Genomic DNA, 18,783 nt, shown 5'->3' with positions numbered 1-18,783 from the left:
TGGTTTCGGAATTTCATTTGAATCAGTCTAGTTCCCTGTCCACGCTGGACAGGGATAGGGATGAGTGTGATTATCATCTGTTGCATGTCTTGGATGTCAAGCGGCATCTGGTGTACTTGAAAATGACTTGCTCTTTCAGTAAGTCTCATCGACTGTGCTCCATGGTGGAGGTAAACGAGGAGAACCATCGATGCAGGTGACTGTAGCCCATTGAGTGAAAGAAGTCATCACGGCTGCCTATGTGGATGCAGATGTTCCATTGCCTTGACAGGTCTGGGCGCATTCCACTAGAGCTCAGGTGGTTTCGTCGGTGGAGCTTCGGTGATTGTCTCCCGTTGAGATTTGCTGAGCAGCGATTTGGTCACTGTCTCCAAGCATTACCGCTTGGACACTAGGGCTCGGGAGGGCGCGGCTTTCGCACGTGCCATGTTGACGGGACCACAGATCAGAATCCCACTCTTTTCGGGAGTAGCTTTGGTACATCCCACCGGTGTGGATTGGCCTGCCTGAGTGCAGAGGAAGGAGAAATGACTTCTTACCTGATAATTTCCTTTCCTCAAAGGAAGGCAGGCCAATCCACAACCCACCCTGGGCTGCCTACTTGCTTTTAGTTTGTCCTTTATATGTTGACAATGAACAGTATTATTTCTGTTCATTTGTTTGAAGGACTGGTGACATAATCAGCTCCTCAGATTAGTTGGTGTTAACTTTTTTTTTTTTTTTGCACTAAACTCAGGGTTTCCCAATTGGTTGGAAGCATGAGTGGTTAATAGTTATGTTCAAGTGTAGTCAGTTTGTCCGCAGTTTGGCTTTTGTAGAGATACTGGCGGGCTGATGGCAGGGCTATATGTCCGTGACATCAGCGAGTCAGCTTTACTCCTTCTCTGTCTGCTGGTAGGAGTGCATAACCCACTGGTGGGGATTGGCCTGCCTTCCTTAGAGGAAAGGAAATTATCAGCTAAGTAGTAAATTCTCCTTTTGTTCCTTCTAAAGCTGCCGTCTCTGCCTCTTGAGGGAAGGCTTCTCCCCTCGTTATGTTTAGTTTGCTTCATTGTATGAGGAGCTGGCCATGCCTGCGTTATTTCCAAGAACAGGCAGTGGGGTGGTTACAACCCATGTAGGGCAGAGGGAGCCAGAGAGGCACGGGGAGGGGCCGGGGCAGCGGAGAATTCAGTTCACCTAGCAGGGTGGAGGTCCCGGGTCTCCCATGTCCCTGGTGCATTGAGGTGTCCTGGTCCTGAGGGTGCTGGCATGGGCGGGAGCTGGGTGAGGGTGTCGTGTAAACACAGCGGCTCTCCTCTCCGCAGGGAGAATGCCGTCTGTTAAATTCAACGTTTCTGGCCAGGGGCTGGGGAAGTTCTGGCTGAGAGCCTCCCTCAGTCTCGCTCTCTTCTTCCCACTTTTCTGGCAGGGCCTGTATGAGTATGTGAGACCAGCGTGGGAGGATGCGCCTCATCCTAACCCTGGAGACGTCAACTACAAAACCTTTGGTGCCTCCTATGGGACAGAGCTGCCTCCGGTTCCTGGCCAGAAGGTGGTCAGCCACTCCCGGGTCTGTGTCCAGGAAGCAAAGATCCCCAGGTAATGGACTTCTTCTTCTTCTCCTTTGTGTGCTTTGCATCTCTCCCCTCACTTTGCCGGTGCATTCCCAGCAGACTCTCTGGAAGACTTCCCTGCTCCTCCCAGTTGCCTCCCCTCCCTGCTTGGTGCATCCTTGAGACCCCCCCTCCTCTCTCCCTTCACTGGGGCATCTTCTGGTCTGCTGAGCTGTTCCCGCTTCTCCTTTGCTTGTCTCTGCAGCGTGGACCGCACCTACAAACTGTACTGCGCGGGCGCCCAGAAGCGGCCGGATGCGATGTACTCCCGGCCCATCTGCAGCCCGAGCGACAAGGTCCTGGCGTACGTGGCTGACGGCAACAGGAAAGATGTGCGGAATGCGGTGGAGGCCGCGCACAAGGCGGCGCCGGGGTGAGTGCAAACACTTCGGCTGCCCCCCCCCCCTCCCCGGCGCAGTCCCAGGCGAATCTGTCACGGCAGGAAGGGGGGGAGGGGGTGCCACAGTAAAGATGGTAGCTTGCTGCCCGTTGACAAGCGTTGGCTAGGAGAGGGCGGTTGGCTGCCTGGCAGCCCTACAGCCTTGTCACGGTCTCCTCCCAAGAGCAGCAGGACAGGCAAACGTTAAGAGGAAGTTCCCTTTAAAAAAAAAAAAAAAAATCCCCCTCACAAAAATAATCAAAACCCAACCCCAGCCAGATTCTCAGCTTCTGGGAATCCACGGAGGGACTGGCCTGAGCCGGCTGGCTGAAGTCCGCCTCCGTTCCTGCTGCAGCGCGCTCTCTCTCTCTCTCTCTCTCCTGCCCTCCCCTGCTTCCTGAACTTTGGCTGCCTAACCAAGAGCAGAGATCAGGCCCGCTCCTGGGGCCCAGGAGAAGGGGGGCTAAGAGTCCTCCGTCAGCAGCCTAGCAGAGCCCTGGCCTGGGCCACTGGGTTACCGGGCTGGCTTCAGATCCGCGGCAACCTTTGCACAAAGATTTAGCTGACGTCTTTTTTTTGTGCGGTCACTGTAGCACAGTTTTCCTTCCCCCCCCCCCATTCCAGAAGTTAGAGGAAAGAGCCATGACCCTGCCCGTTGTTATGGTATGAATCTTGGCCAATTCCTAATGCTGCTCTCTGGTCAGCGGGGAGGACTCCCTTAGGGTAGACGGTAAATGTCGTGCCTTCGTCAAGGGGGGGAGGGGGCAGAAAGGATAAGGCAGAGGGAGTAGATATGTCGAGGCGAGGGTGTCTTGAGGATTGCTGTTAAGCTCAGGTGGGCAGTGACCTTCCCCCACCCCCTTCCTCCCGTCCTGCTTCTTTCCCAGCTGGGGCAAGCGGGCGGCGCACAACCGGGCCCAGATTGTGTACTACATGGCAGAGAACCTGGAGCTTCGGCGCGAGGAGATGGCGCGCAGGCTGAGTGCCCTGACGGGGCTGCCCGAGCCGGAGTCCCTGCGGGAGGTGGACACCAGCATCCAGCGCCTCTTCCATTGGGGTGCCTACTGTGACAAGTATGGGGGTACAGTGCAGGTGAGTCCCGTCCCACCCCCCGGGGATGGGTGGTGGGCTGCGGGAGCACGCTCCTACCGCTGATCTCCCTCACTCTTGTCTGTGATTTGAACGGCACAGGAGACCCTCCTCTATGGCGCCACGGTGCTGATCCGCGAGCCCCTGGGCGTGGTGGCCATCGCCTGCCCGGACGAGAGCCCCCTGCTGAGTTTCGTCAGTCTCTTTGCCCCAGCTGTGGTGAGGGGCAACACTGTGGTGGTGATCCCCAGCGAGAGGTACCCTCTGCCGGCCCTGGATTTCTATCAGGTACCCCCTCGGGCTTTCCACGGCACCGGGCAGGGAAGCTCCCCAGATGCAACCTGCTTCTGTGTGTGTGTGTGTGTGTGTGTGTGTGTGTGCATCTCTCTCTCTCTCTTGGGTTTTGTTTTTATTTTAATGTATTGGTCTCCTTCCAGACAGTTGCATAGGCCAAAGTGAACTCTCTCTGCCTTTTACAAAACGTTTCCCTGCCAGTGATGGTCCTCGCGGCACGTTTGCCTGCACAGGCTCACGCCCAGCCCGCCTGGACCGTGAGCGTGCCCATACACGCAGGGGAGCAGCCGGCACAGGTGTCGTGAGGGAAGCAATCAGTGGCAGGGTCTGAGGGTGGGGGAAGGGAGGCCCCTGGGGGTGGGGTTGGCATCAGCACAGTTTGGGCAGTGATTGGAGCCCATCCTCCCAGCAGTGCTCTGGGGAAGGACGGATTCCAGCAGCGTCTGCTTTCTTCATGCTCTGCCCACGAGAGATCCCTGCTCACTCGGCGCTTATTATTATTATTATTTTTTTTTTTTTTTTTTGCCCTGTGTGTGGAGCACGAGGTCTTGTGCTCAGTCTAAAGGCCCGTGCTACCCTCGTACCCCCTTCCCTTTGTGGCTTCCCCCTCCTGCCCTTTTCTGTCTGTGGTGACTGAGGAACTTGACTGTAACGTTAGGACTAGAGGTAAATTTGGGGGACATTCAAAGACCTGACCACAGTTTTCCGCCCAACATGGGCTTACTTGTACAGGCCGAGGGAGGGACTTTCCTTCCTCGGCGGTCTGTGGGGAGGGAGCACCGCCCCAGGAACTGGCAAGCAGCGGGCTGCTTGCTTGCCAGCTGCTGTAGGTTTTGCACTGCATGATTGCCCTTTCATCAGGTCTAGTTCAGGTCCGAATTCCTGGAGCCTGCACACAGCCAGCCTGAGCACCAGTGAACATGATGGCAAATAAAAAAAAAAAGCCAATCCAGTCTGCATCTGCTCCTCTCCCTCCGAGATCCCCCCAATCTTATCCCGTGTCCTCTTGAATTCAGACACGGTCAGGTTTACTCAGAGTCGGGCGCACAAGACTAGCGCCTAATGCTTTTGAAAATGAGCACGTCCAAAACCGTGTGCCCTAACAACTGCGTACCCGGATCAGTCCAGACTCCTGGCCACTAAGAGATTTGTTCATGGGCTCCCCGTGTACTTACGAAGCAAAGAAGTTAGCAGTGCAGGAAACTCTGTCGTCTTTGCATGCTGGGAGCCATTGCTTCTGCCCCCCAGATGGGACAGGCCGCTATTCCATTTATTTCATAGTCCTCAAAAAATAAAGAATAAAGGAGGGCACGTTCTGCCCAGTAATCAATCTAAAAAGGCTGAACATGGCTCTGTGAAGGTTCCTCTGTTTTGGATGGAAACGCTGCGTTTGGCGATTGCCTCGGTGCAGAAAGGGCAGTACCTGACGTCTCTGGATTTGACCGACGCGTACTTGCACATAAGAATCTGGCCCGACCATCAGAGAGAGATCTTAAGATTCAGGATTCTGGGAGAGCATTTTCAGTTTTGTGCCCAGCCCTTCAGTCTGGCGACAGCGCCCAGGACCTTCACCAAGGTGATGGGTCATGGTGGCTGCAGCTCTCTGGAGGGACGGGGTCTTGGTTCAGCCCTATCCGGATGGCTGGCTGATTCGAGCAGAGTTCCTTTTACTGGGAGGCAGTGGACTTAGTTCTCTGGTGCTTAATCTGTCCAAGATTCCTCTTTCCTCTTCACAGGTTTTGGAATTTTCTGGGGGCGCATTTCAATATGAAAGAGCAGATTTCCAAATTACAAGCTCAACGTTCATGGATTGTTTGGAGAAGCAGGTGCCCAAAGTTTGGGATCACTTGCAGGTTCTCGGGCCTATGGCTTCCACTTTGGAGTTGGTTCCATGGGCATTGGCTCGTATGAGGCCTCTCTAGTTTGCTTTACTATCCCGCTGGGTCCCGTTGTCGGAGCAGTTTCACCTGCCACTTCTTCTTACGGAGCTTGCCAGGTCCAGGTCTCTCATGGTGGCTCATTCCGGACAAGTTGAGATGAGGGAAGATCGTTTCCACCAATGCCAGTCTTTCCGGATGGGGAGTGGGGTGTCGGGACCAGTCCGTACAGGGTTAGTGCTCAACGGAGGAAGCCTCGTGGTCCATCAGTCGCTTAGAGTCGAGAGCGGTGCGTTTGGCACGCCAGGCGTTTCTGCTCCTGTTGGAGGGGGAAGCCGGTGAGAGTCTTGTCGGACAAGCAGGCATCAAGAGTCTCTAGCAGTGGCTCAGGAAGCCCAGGAATTAATCAGCTGGGCAGAGCCGCATCTACCACGGTTAGCGGCCTCTCGCATAGCTGGCACAGACACCGTGCAGGTGGATTTTCTGAACCCGGCGAGTGGGAACTGTAAGGTGGCACCTCCGTGTTATGTGGCAATGTCGGTAAAACTTTCTCTGTCTCCCATCGTTGAAATGTTTTTAATTTTGTGAAAAACAAATGCACATCCCTAACGGGCACACAATTCCTCCTTTCCCTGTACGTACCCAGGTCAGTCCAGACTCCTGGGTTTTGCCTCCCTGCCAGCAGATGGCGACAGAGAAAGTTTCACTGATGCTACTACTTTACCACTTGCAGTCCCCTCAGTATTTCTCTGTCTCCAGCAAGATGGTAGACGGTGCAAAACCTGCAGTTCTGCAGTCAGGAGACTGTTTTGGATTTATGAGCCTTCCTCCCAGGGGGTTTTTGGGTCCTAGTGGGTCCTTCCCTGTCTGGTTGAGGTGGATGAGCTTGGGGGTTGGTGACCCTTTTGTATGCTCGCTCCTTTCTTCCGTGGAGGGTAAATCTGGTGGTCCAGATCCCTTCCTTTCACGATGCTGCTGAGGCAGCTACAGGCTCAGGGCAGCTCTTTGATTTTAGTCAGACCTTTTTTTTTTTAATTTGACGGATTTTTCTTTTTTTCTGCTAGCAGCTCTGTGTTCCATTCTAGGGCGCAGGGATTGTAAATTTTGGTAAAGTTTTTTGAAGAAATAAAGGTCTGGCTTTTTTCTGATCTGTCATGCGGCCTGCACTCCTGGAACCTGAAATTTTGCACCAAAAAAAAAAAAAGTGTTGGTTTCTATGTATCTTTATTTGTTCTCAGAGTAAAAAAAAAAGAGCAAACAAAGAACTAAATAGAGGAATCTGTGCCAGCAGCAAGGTTCCAGGGGGGGAAGCTACCGAGCACAGCAATGGGGTTTTTCAGCAGCTTCTCGGCCTATGGAGGGAGACCGAGTTTTGGCTCAGTGGTGCTGAGGGACTGTTCCCCTGCTTGCTGTTGAGGCGCTGGTGGAGCCAAGGGTGCAGGGGGGGAAAAGCGTGTGCGTGCAGCAAAAGCGTTCAGGGGTCTGGGTCAAGCATGGCCGCGCCGGTAGAACAAGGCTCACGGATGACAGGGTCTAGCGCTGAGGCTTTCCCCATCAGCGGGGAAATGGCGGCCATTTTCAGTTCCCTAGCAGCGTTGTGGGGAGAGAGGCAGGGGAATTCCCTCCTCAGCTATCGCTGGCAGTTCCTTGTCCCGCAGAGAGGCACTTGCACTGAGGAAGAGTAGAGGTCTTCTGCCGGTTTTAATTTGCTTATGCGCATTTAGCGGGATGCTGGCTCTCGGCCCCAGTCTCTGTGGATTCTCGGCCAGTCAGGAGGCCTGAGCTGTTGAGAAGCTCTTCAGGCCGATGATTTTCGTTATTGGATGTTAAACGGATCCGAGCCTAAACGTGCTGAAGGTGCGGGCAGGCTTTACTTAGCCGTGTGATAGGCCACTGCAACGCTGCTTTTCTCACGGGCGTAGGTGTGTGCCCGCATTCTCACCGTGTGGCGGTTGCACGTGCTGGGGCCTGTGCGTGTAAGGCCGTGGCCTAGATTTGAGCGCGTACGTCTGCGACCCAGGCTTGAGCGCGTGATTGCGCAGCTACTTGTGCGCGTACGACCATGGCCTATACGAGCACGTATTTGCGCATGTACTTGTGCTTTGTATGACCGTGACCTAGTCTTGAGCGCGTATTTGCATGCGTCCTGGAGGGGTGTGCGTGTATGCCCAAGTGGCATTGGTATGCGAACAGGAGGCTGCTTAGAAGAGCCGAAGTTCAGGAGAGCCGGCACCAGGGACGAACAGGTCCACGTGCCTTGCTATCTGTGAGGCTTGCGGTCTGATAGCAATTCACTCCTCACGCTCTGTGTCAGCGCTGTTTAGATGCTCAAAGCGACTTGCTACTACAGCTTTTGCCCGTGTTGGGACATCCCCCTCGGCCTATGGTGTGTCTGGAGGGGGAGTGGGAGGAGAGGCAATGATTAGTTCTCCCTTGTTCCTGAGGGCAGAAACTTCCCTGAGAGAGAAAGGTTGGAGAGAGCAAGGTTGGGCCTATGGGCTCCAGTACAGATCCATCCTCCTCCTGGGTGAAATGTTTCCAGGGCCTGCAGACCTTTTCTGTAGGAGCGCCCAGCGAAGGCGAAGCAGCCTACTATGTAGGGATCGCGTGCTCGGGCCTCCCATTTGTCAGTCACGGCGGGCAAACACCGCAGGGAGGCTGTCCCTGGCAATGTTCAAGGGGATGTGGATCATGAGACATCAGAGGATTCAGATGGAGAATTGGCTTTCTCACCTCTAGAAAAGGGAGAAATTGCTTATGATTGAGAGCCGCTTCGGACTCTGCTCAGATTTTTCTTTTTTTCACGGAGATGTCTTGCTGAGTTTGTTGGCTCAGACCCTGAACACACTCGGTGTGGCCGGAGGTCAATTTTAAGTTAAGCGTCCTGTTTCTTTCTCCCCCTGTATCCAATTCAAGAGATATTGGATTCAAAGAAGGTAAATGCAGCGCTCAAGGTTCCCTGTTTCCATGTGGAGACTCTGAGGTCCCTCATAGCGGTGGTTCCCAAGGGAGAGCTCTTGGCATCCCTCGCCATGACAGAGGTGAATCTGCACACAGCCATCAGGCCGGAGCACCAGAGATTCCCGAGGTTCATGGTCCTAAGGGAAGATTTTTTAGTTTCGAGCTCTTCCCTTCGGCTGGCGACGGCTCCGCTTACCTTCACCAAGGTGATGGTGGTGGGGGTGGCCACATTACAAAAGCAGGGTGTGTTGGTGCATCCGTGTCTGGACGACTGGCTCATTCATGCGAAATCAAATGACCTCTGTCGACAATCAGTACAAAAGGTATTGATGCGCTTGAAGTCTCTCTAGGATGGGTGGTGAATCTAGTAATGAGTCATTTAGTCCTCTTACAAACTCTGACGTATCTGGGAGCTCACGGCGAGAGTATTTCTCACGGAGAGAGAGTGCTGAAATTGCAGAGTCAGATTAGGCTTCTGCTAGAGCTTTCGGTGCCCAGGATCTGGGACTATTTACAGGTCTGGGTTCTATAGCATTGACATTGGAATTAATGCATTGGGCATTGGCACGTATACAGCCTCTGTAGGGGGCTCTTCTCCTGCTGTAATCCGTTATAGGTTCTTGTAGTACCACAGATAAGTCCAGAGTCCCGCCCAGAGGAGGTCTTGGATTTGGAGAGTCCGCTCAATCTCTTATAGTAATCAGTCTGAAGAATGGCGCAGGTTTTTGTATGTAGTTCTGCATGATTTTTATTATTGAGGTCAAGGTTATCTGTTCTGAGTTTTCAGATTTCCACTGCTCATTTAGGGGAATATAACTTGGTTGTTGTGCTTAGTGTTTCCATCTTGGCTTGGGTACTTATCAATACTGAGGGACTGCAGGTGGCACCTCGGGTTTTGTTGCGGTGTCAGTAAAACTTTCTCTGTCTCCATCTGCTGGAGGGGGGAGGGGTGGGGCAAAACCCAGGAGTCTGGACTGATCTGTGGTACTACAGGAATGAATATTAGCAGGTAAGAACCAATTTTCCTATAGTCACCACTGATGCAAGCCTCTCTGGATGGAGGGCGATGTGGCAAGATCAGTCAGTGCAGGACCAGTGGTCGAAACAGGAGGCCTCATGGTCTAACAATTGGTTAGAGATAAGCGGTGTATTTCTTGTTGCTTGCCGTCTGCCAAGGTTACGCGGCCTTCCAGTATGGATCCTATCAGAACAATGCAATGATGGTGGCCTACATCAACTGTCAAGGCGGAACCAAGAATTGGGCAGTGGCTCAAGAGGCTGGGAGTTGATTCTCTGGGCAGAACAGCACTTGGAGGGGCTGGCAGTGTCTCTTATCACCGGAGTGAACTACGTTCAGGTGGATTTTATCAGTTGGAGAATGTTAGACCCCAAGGATTGGGTGCCGTCGGAGGCGGCGCTGTGTCTCATTCACAGAAGATGGGGATATCCCAACCAAAGAGAACACCGCGTCTCGGTTTTATGCCACTGAACAGAATACGGTACAAAGGAATCTGAGCTCTGGTGCTGCCGTGGACTCGAGGGATTATTCTTTCTTACTTCCTGTGGCCTCTGGTGGACAAGGGGTTACGGCGAATAGAGAAACATCCAGGCAACGTGATCCTGGTAGCTCCAAAGTGGCCACATCGACCATGCTTCCCAGATCTGATCAACTTGGCTATAGATGGGCCCCTGAGGTTTGTACATCGGTTGACTGTTTTCCACCAGGGTCCAATATTTTTGGGTCAGGTAGCTTTGCTTCTGAGAGGAGACAACTGAGATGGAGGGGATATTCCAAAGCAGTTATTTCACCTTCTACATCCTTGACGTATTTGCGAATTTGGAGGATCTTAGAGTCTTGTCTGCCGTTGATGGCGTGCAGCCTCAGTCTGTTCAGGCTAAGGTGTTGCATATTTTGGCTTTTTTACAGAAAGGTTCTGGTCAAGGGACTGGCCTTTAACTCTGAGTATCCAGGTAGCAACATTGGGTTGTGTCTGGGGTAAGGTGCAAGGGTATCCTCTGTCTGCACATCCGGATGTTCTATGGTTCCTTCAAGGAGCTAAGAACTTGTGTCCTCAGGTGCGGAACATTTGTCCATCTTGGAATCTGAATCTAGTCCTTAGAGGATTGTGTGAGGCTGTGTTTGAACCATTAAAGAGAGCTACGGTTAAGGACATGACTCTTAAAATGGTTTTCTTGGTGGCTATTTGTTCAGTCAGGAGAATTTCAGAGCTCCAGGTGCTGTCGTGTTGAGATCCCTTCCTGCAGATGTCTGATTCGGGGGTATCTTTATGCAGGTGCCCTCTTTTCTGCCTGAGGTAGTCTCTGCGTTCCATCTTAGAGTTTTCAGCTTTTAGGATTGGGATTCCTCTAAGCCTCATGTGGGGGAGCTTAGGCTCCTAGATTGGAAGCATACATTACTGAGATATCTAAAGGTCACTTATGATTTCCATAGATTGTATCACCTTTTTGTACTGTGGAGTGGTCCAAAGAAGGGAAATAAGTCATCTAATCCTACAATAGTGTGGTGGCTGAAGGAGGCGATAGAGTCAACTTCTATTTCTAAAAGGCGCCCGCTGCTCGGGGGTTTAGGGGCTCACTTGACGTGTTCTCAGGCAACTACCTGCACTAAGTCACATCATCAGGTGTCTCCACATGAAATTTGTTGGGTGCCTACTGGGAAGTCGTGGCCCACTTTTGCTAGACATTATTGCTTGGATGACTGAGCTCCAGGAAAAATAGTGGAAACTATTGTAAAGATCGCAATCACAGAATATATAGAAAGCCATGATTTAATGGGACACAGTCAGCATGGATTTACCCAAGGGAAGTCTTGCCTAACAAATCTGCTTCATTTTTTTGAAGGGGTTAATAAACATGTGGATAAAGGTGAACCGGTAGACGTAGTGTACTTGGATTTTCAGAAGGCGTTTGACAAAGTCCCTCATGAGAGGCTTCTAGGAAAACTAAAAAGTCATGGGATAGGTGGCGATGTCCTTTCATGGATTGCAAACTGGTTAAAGGACAGGAAACAGAGAGTAGGATTAAATGGACAATTTTCTCAGTGGAGAGAGGTAAACAGTGGAGTGCCTCAGGGATCTGTACTTGGACCAGTGCTTTTCAATATATTTATAAATGATCTGGAAAGAAATACGACGAGTGAGATAATCAAATTTGCAGATGATACAAAATTGTTCAGAGTAGTTAAATCACAAGCAGACTGTGATACATTACAGGAGGACCTTGTGAGACTGGAAGATTGGGCATCCAAATGGCAGATGAAATTTAATGTGGATAAGTGCAAGGTGATGCACATAGGGAAAAATAACCCTTGCTGTAGTTACACAATGTTAGGTTCCATATTAGGAGCTACCACCCAGGAAAGAGATCTAGGCATCATAGTGGATAATACATTGAAATCATTGGCTCAGTGTGCTGCAGCAGTCAAAAAAGCAAACAGAATGTTAGGAATTATTAGGAAGGGAATGGTTAATAGAACGGAAAATGTCATAATGCTTCTGTATTGCTCCATGGTGAGACTGCACCTTGAATACTGTGTACAATTCTGGTCGCCACATCTCAAAAAAGATATAGTTGTGATGGAGAAGGTACAGAGAAGGGCAACCAAAATGATAAAGGGAATGGAACAGCTCCCCTATGAGGAAAGGCTGAAGAGGTTAGGGCTGTTCAGCTTGGAGAAGAGATGGTTGAGGGGGAGATATGATAGAGGTCTTTAAAATCATGAGACGTCTTGAATGAGTAGATGTGAATCGGTTATTTACACTTTCGGATAAGAGAAGGACTAGGGGGAGCTCCATGAAGTTAGCAAGTAGCACATTTAAGACTAATTGGAGAAAATTCTTTTTCACTCAACGCACAATTAAGCTCTGGAATTTGTTGTCAGAGGATGTGGTTAGTGTAGTTGGGTTTAAAAAAAAGGTTGGATAAGTTCTTGGAGAAGTCCATTCACTGCTGTTAGTTAATCAAGTTGACTTAGGGAATGGCCTCTGCTTCTACTGGCATCAGTAGCATGGGATCTTCTTGGTGTTTGGGTACTTGCCAGGTTCTTATGGCCTGGTTTGGCATCTGTTGGAAACAGGATGCTGGGCTTGATGGACTTTTGGAATGACCCAGAATGGTAATTTATGTTTTTATGCTTTAGTGAGAGGTTTCTGAGCAGAACTCTCCATGTCCTACCCGAGTTAAGGGAAGCTTAGGTATATCCCAGGAGTCTGGTCTGATCTGGGTGTATGTACAGGGAAAGGAAAATAGGTTGTTAACCTGCTAATTTTCGTCCCTGTAGTACCACAGATCAGTCCAGAGTCCTGCCCAGTTGATGTGGGGAAAATCTGAGAGTCCATGCGATGTGTTATTGTAGTGATCTGAAGAATGGCACAGGGTTTTTTTTAGTCCTGCAGGTTTTTACTGTGGGCAAGGTTATCTGTTACAGGTTTCCACTTCCCACTGTTCCTTCAGGGGATATTTTTTCATTGTTGGTATTTGTATTGTTGCTATCTTGGTTTGGGTATAGGTCCGTTCTGAGGGACTGCAGCTGGCACACTGAGTTATGTACAGTGTCAGCGAAACTCTGTCTCCATCTGCTGGCAGGGAGGCCAAACCCAGGAGTCTGGACTGATCTGTGGTACCACAGGATGAAAATTAGCAGGGAAGAGCCCGTTTTCCTTTAGCGTGCCTTCATTTTACGCTGCCCCGCTTTCCCTCTCGTTTAAATACCGCGTCAGGTACCCAGGGGATGTGGCTGCGTGTGTGTTACGAGTACCCATTTTGAGTGCGCGCCTTACTGCTTCAGCCCGTTTCTGTCTGCACCACCTCCTCTGGGAGCCTGTTCCATGCGTCCTACCGTTCTTGCATCTGCCCTCCTCTCACCCTCCTGCCACAGCCTCCCGTGCATGGAAACCTGGGAGGTGTTTAAATGCTCTCTCTCTTGTATCTCCCCGTTCCTGTAGGGTGGACATGTTTGGATCTGAAGTCTGTCCCCCATGTGCTTTGTGATGAAGGCCGTTGACTGTTTTAGTAGCCACCCTCGGGACAAAAACTTATTTGTGCATGTGTTTTGCTACTTTGTCGAAACAGAGCAGGAAATTCTGGATGTGTTCTGACTACATCTTTGTGTGATGAAAGGGCAGTCATTTGGAACCAATCTTGATAGTGTGAAGTCTTGAAATGCAAACACATACCAAGCTTTCCATGTTGGTAAAATCTATTAGGGGGAAAAAAGCTTTCGGGTCATTCCCCCCCCCAGTTGCCTGCTTCTCTTGTGTTTTGGACTTGGGATGCAGTGTGGGGGGAGAGTTGTTAGATAAAAGTGCCTCATGACTAACAGTACAGCAGCTCCCCGGTTTGCTAAGGACACAGTGGGGGAGACTAGGGCTGGGAAGAACCGAAGGAGGTCACCTAGAATCTGAGAGAGGGGGTTCATGTAATCCATCCCCCTACCTGCCAACATGAATCCCTCCCAGACAGATGTGTGCTTGGGCTGCTTTTGTAACCTTTCAATGGCAGCTTCCCTATCTCCCTGGAGAACTTGTTTCATCGCCTCACAAGCATCTCCGTGTGACTTTCGCTGTCCCCTGTTTTATATTAGGTGTTTGAGACCTCGGACCTCCCCGGGGGCGTGGTGAACATCCTGACCGGGAGCCGTGATCACCTGACCAAGTACCTGGTGGAGCACCAGGACGTGCAGGCCATGTGGTACTTCGGTTCTGAGCAGGTGCGTGCCCTCTCTGGGCAGTAGCTGCCATGCGCTTGGCACAGATGGGAGTCTGTAAGTTCCTGTGAAGGCATCTGGTTCAGAATGGACCCTGGCCTGTGACTTGCTGGAGTGCAGAGTGGCCAGGAACCTTGGTGTGCTCTTCCCGTCCAAGGTGGAGTTCACTGGGGGGGGGGAGTGCTTTCTGTGAACTCAGCACTGCACACACACACATGAGCAGTTGTACAAAGACACCAGAGCTGTATAATGTGGACTGCGGTTCTGAGCCCCGTAGGCCTTCTCAGCCCAGTGCGGAGAATAGTAACGAGGTACCTGTAAAGGAGTCTGGCCACTGGGTGTCAGGGTGATGTTGATTTCTCTTGGCCGATCTCCCTCCTGCTGAGCTTGTGCTCTGAGCCCCGTTTTCCTTCCTGGGTTTAGACAGCGTGCGGAGGAGCTGGCTGCTCCCCAGGGCTGGTGGCAGTGTGCCTTTTGGACATAACTTGCCATCTTTTTGCCTACAGGGTTCCAAGTTTGTGGAGTGGTCTTCAGCGGAGAACGTGAAGCGGACCTGGGTAAGCTACGGACTTGCGAGAAGCTGGGCTGACCCGCAGCAGGGGGCAGGCGAAGAGTTCCTCTATCACGCCACCCAGTGCAAGAACATCTGGATACCCATGGGGGAGATCTTTGCCAACTAACGCACCCCCTTGGACCGAGCTTTTGACGGCAAGGGGCCTTTCTCTGCCTCCGTGACATCCAGTGCTGTGCAAGCAAAGAATTAAAGCCCTGTCAAATGCGCACAAACGTCCTGTAAGTTTTTTTATATTTTGTGGTGGTGTGTGGGATCCAAGCTGCAGGTGGGTGGTGTTTTCACCATGACCTGGCAGCGGGCTCCCTGCAGATCTTGATGCTCTTCATGGCTGATAAATGTTGTCCTCTCGCCTACTGGCACTTCGGTGCTTGGTGCTTTATGAACTAGCTCGAGGAATTTACCAGACCATGGGCGAGCAGTGGCGTAATGCAATTCCCTCATCCGGTACCTTCCACCTTCCAGCTGCATTCTGCATTTACCTGCAGTCCTTTTAATACGAGTGTAGCTCAGATTTGATGCTAAGGCAACCTCCACCATGTTTGGTAAAGGTTTCCAACAGCCCTCAATGCTTCCCACGACGTAGACAATGCAAATTAGTGGCAGAGGTGATGGGGGGTTACACTCTCTCCCCGTACATAGTGTGTGTGTGTGTGCGTGTGGGGTTACACTCTCCCTGCTGCCCCATACATTGTACGGGGAGAGAGTGTATTCCCCTACATAGTGTGTGTGTGTGTGTGGGGTTATACTCTTCCTGCTGCCCCATACATTGTAGGGTAATACACTCTCTCCCCGTACATAGTGTGTGTGTGTGTGTGGGGTTACACTCTCCCTGCTGCCCTGTACATTGTAGGGGAATACACTCTCTCCCCGTACATAGTGTGTGTGTGTGTGTGGGGTTACACTCTTCCTGCTGCCCCATACATTGTAGGGGAATACACTCTCTCCCCGTACATAGTGTGTGTGTGTGTGTGTGTGTGGGGTTACACTCTCCCTGCTGCCCCATACATTGTAGGGGAATACACTCTCTCCCCGTACATAGTGTGTGTGTGTGTGTGGGGTTACACTCTCCCTGCTGCCCCATACATTGTAGGGGAATACACTCTCTCCCCATACATAGTTTGGGGACGGGGGGGGGTTACACTTTCCCTGCTGCCCTGTGCCTAGAGGGGGGCAGTTACGCACTCAGCTGCCGCCTCCTGGCCAGTGCACGGTAATAAGATAGTTAAAGTGCCCTTAGATGCTGGAGCTAAATGGATCCCCCCCCCCCCGGGATTTTCTCTGTTTTCATGAATTCTCAGTGAGGGGAAGTGCAGGCATCCTGAGAGGCAGGAGTTTGTTTTAATTTGCTTCATTCTTGTCAGTTTTTAGCACTAGGAAAGTGCATGGTTTAAGCGGGGAGGGGTCAGGAGAGCGGTGGGCAGCGCTGAGGTGCTTCATTTCTGCTGTGGTTCCCTTGAGGCCTAGCACTTTTGCACGCACACGGTACAAGGCTCCTTCTGCTGAGCCGGCTGTGACTCATCTCTCGGGGCCAAGGGAAAGTGCGTAGGCCTCACAGTGACTACGAGGGAGGAGGAGGGACAGGTAGGGGTGTGGGTGACTGATGAAGCGCCTGCCTTTTTAGAGTTTCCGCTCTCGTCCTTCCTCTGTGCTGTTCCACCAGCCAGAGCAGAGGCATTTTTTTCTGTTTTATGTAGGAAGTGACTTGGGTTTTTCTGGGTGAGTGACCTCTTCCCCCTCCCCCCCTTCTTCTCTGACCTATGGGTGCAGGGTTGGTGGTGAACTGCAAAGTGCAGCTAGCCAGCAAGCCTGGAAAAGCCCTAAAGCCTGAATAAAAGCCATGCTGGGCAGGCAGGGGGCTGGTTATTTTTACCCAGCACTCTGTGCTGGTACCTGACCTAGGAGCCACAGGGGCCATGGCCAAATCCACCAAAAAAGAAAACAAGAAACCAACCCAGCCTGTAGTGCTATCAGAATTTTTAAAATGTGTCCGCCGTGGTGATGCTGAGGTTGGGAAATGAGCAGTAGAAGGGAGCGAGCATTGCCCTGGAGCTTTTTCCGCACTTCAGCAATTTTTCCCCAAATAAGTACATAAACATGATCTGCTGCAGGATGAAAGGGAGAAGTAAAGCACAGAGGCTGGACTGTGAGCAGCAGAAGTCCCCCCTGCAGGAGCAGGAAGGCCAGAAATAGAGCAGGCAGGGCTGGGAGTCTTACTGCACTGTGGTCAGCATTGGACTCACACAGCATGATCGGTGTGGATGGCATCGTGCTCAGTTACGGTGACACCATGTCAGCTCGGCCCAGAGGATCCGGTGCCCTCCCCTCTTCCTGCATGCAACAGGTGAGGCCTAAATCAGGACTGGATAAGCCACTCAAGCGTGACATATGACAGAAGCGCTACAAAATCATGAAAGGACTTAAATGGGTAAATGTGAAGTGGTTATTTACTCTGACAATAAAAGGGCTAGGGGGCACTCCATGAAGTTAGCAAGTAGCACATTTAAAACAAATTGGAGAAAATTATTTTTCACCTAGCACATAGTTAAGCTTTGGAATTCATGGCTGGAGGATGTGGTTAAAGCAGTTAATGTAGCTGGGTTTAAAAAAGATTTGGATAATTTCCTGGAGAAGTCTGTAAACTGCTTTTAAGCAATGGGGAATAATCAGTGCTTGTTGCTGGCATTAGTAGCATAGGATCTATTTAAGGTTTGGGTACTTGTGACTTGGATTGGCCACTGTTGTAAACAGGCTAGTAGGCTTGATCGACCCTTGGTCTGCTTTGCTCTACTCAAACTTCATGGAACCAAAATGTGTTTCCCAGGGAAGGAGCTCAGTTTGCTTTTGGAGATGGAGCAAGGGACGACTTTTGTCATAAGAAGGTGTTTCACAAGTCACAAGTGCTGCAGGACAGCAGCAGAAAAGCAGAGGGGCCCCTCTCTAATCCCTATCCCTTGCCCCACTACACTACCCCCCCTGCCTTGGTGGAGTCGCCCGTACAGACCAGGACTCCACTGACCCTGTTCATACCCTACCTCCCTTAGAGACGGCTGCTACTTTAGCATGTGCATATTTCCAGAGCTGGAAAGGAGGGGCTGAGGCTGGACGTACCAGCCATTACCTATGGATTTTATAATTGCGTGAGAGCTGGCAGAGCCCCAACACCCAACCTCTCCCTCATTCTCTCTCTTTTTTTTTAAACTTTACAACTCCTAGCTCTGAAAATGAACACTGCTGCTGTTCTGCAGCCTACATGGTCAGCTCCTTCTGCGCTGATCTGGCCTTTGATTTCTATCGGTGATGGACTTGGAGCTTTAACAATAGTTCCTCATACAGTGTGCAAAGGTTCAACTACTGGCACAAGGCACTCTAGCCAAAGGCCCAGCGTGCTAATCTATAACCAGCCAGAGGGAAAGCAGCCTGGAGCCCCTGCCTCTGAACTCCTCCCATGCTCCTACACTGCCTTGGAAGGTCTTTGGGGCATGGGCATTGCAGTCATGCAAAGTGCCATGTGCACAGATGCCTCTTGACTGCAGAACGCTGCTGTCTTGCTCCACGGCTTCTGCCTGCTGCGGCTCCAGACTCTGGCCAAGTCTGGAAAAGTTGGTTTATGTGGGAGACCCTCTTAAGAGCGCTTTCCCCTCATTCTTCCACCCTCCGTTGCTGCACGGCTCAGCTTCCAGCTCCCTGTCTTGTTCTCTTCTCTTTTCCTGCCAGAAAGCAGACAAGAAGGGAAGCGCAGGGCCCGGGACGCGGACCCAAGAGAGCCTGCTTCGTGTTGCAATCTCTGGTATTTTCAGCCCCTGTTCTCCGCAGCAGAGAGACCATGAGCTGTAGCTGTCTGGCCATCCCCTCTCCCACTGCCCCTCTGCTCCCTGGGACAGGGTCTCATTCGAGTCAGCCGGCTCCTTGCCAGCTGCAGTCCATGTTTTCCAGCTCCTGAGCAGACGGAGCTCCCCCTCCACTTCAGCACTAAGCATCCTGCCGGCCGGGTCCTTGCGCTCTAACCAATAAGGCCAGGACTGGAGTTTGGAGTGGACGGCCCGGAGTGCATTGTGGATAATGTAGTCCTGGCCTGCGCTCTTCCGCCAGCAAGGTGCTGAGGGGAGGGGGGAGGTGAAGCTGCCTGCACCGGAGCCCTGAACGAGCTGCATGCTGACCGCTTTGTGCCCCTGCTAATGCTACCCTAAGGACCTTTCCTCTCTGCCCTCTCACCTATTACTTGTCCTCAAGCTCCTTCCCCTCCCCTCCTCCCCTTTTTGCTCTCCTATCCCCTCCATTCCTTACCCCAA

The 18,783-nt window shown here is 51.6% G+C and overlaps 2 protein-coding genes across 6 annotated transcripts in view; one reads left to right on the top strand and one right to left on the bottom strand.

Annotated features, from left to right (window-relative positions):
* ALDH16A1 (aldehyde dehydrogenase 16 family member A1) overlaps positions 1-14,702 on the top strand; it is a 31,216-nt gene extending 16,514 nt beyond the window's left edge. For 4 of the 5 annotated variants that reach the window (XM_029585428.1, XM_029585429.1, XM_029585431.1 and 1 more), the window contains 6 exons: positions 1,412-1,581; positions 1,801-1,968; positions 2,862-3,066; positions 3,166-3,351; positions 13,798-13,923; positions 14,427-14,702. In XM_029585428.1, the coding sequence (XP_029441288.1) occupies positions 1,412-1,581; positions 1,801-1,968; positions 2,862-3,066; positions 3,166-3,351; positions 13,798-13,923; positions 14,427-14,600 (1,029 nt within the window). In that variant the 3' untranslated portion in view covers positions 14,601-14,702. The remainder of the gene's footprint in view (positions 1-1,411; positions 1,582-1,800; positions 1,969-2,861; positions 3,067-3,165; positions 3,352-13,797; positions 13,924-14,426) is intronic. The other variant, XM_029585430.1, reaches the window with a different exon arrangement.
* Positions 1-18,783, bottom strand: part of PIH1D1 (PIH1 domain containing 1) — a 54,126-nt gene that overhangs the window by 27,089 nt on the left and 8,254 nt on the right. The gene's annotated exons all lie outside the window — the stretch shown is intronic.

Source organism: Rhinatrema bivittatum, chromosome 19 (assembly GCF_901001135.1).
Source record: "Rhinatrema bivittatum chromosome 19, aRhiBiv1.1, whole genome shotgun sequence".
In the NCBI taxonomy this organism is placed as follows: Eukaryota; Metazoa; Chordata; class Amphibia; order Gymnophiona; family Rhinatrematidae; genus Rhinatrema; species Rhinatrema bivittatum.
The sequence above is the reverse complement of the archived record's forward strand: the minus strand, read 5'-3'. Positions and strand labels throughout refer to the sequence as shown.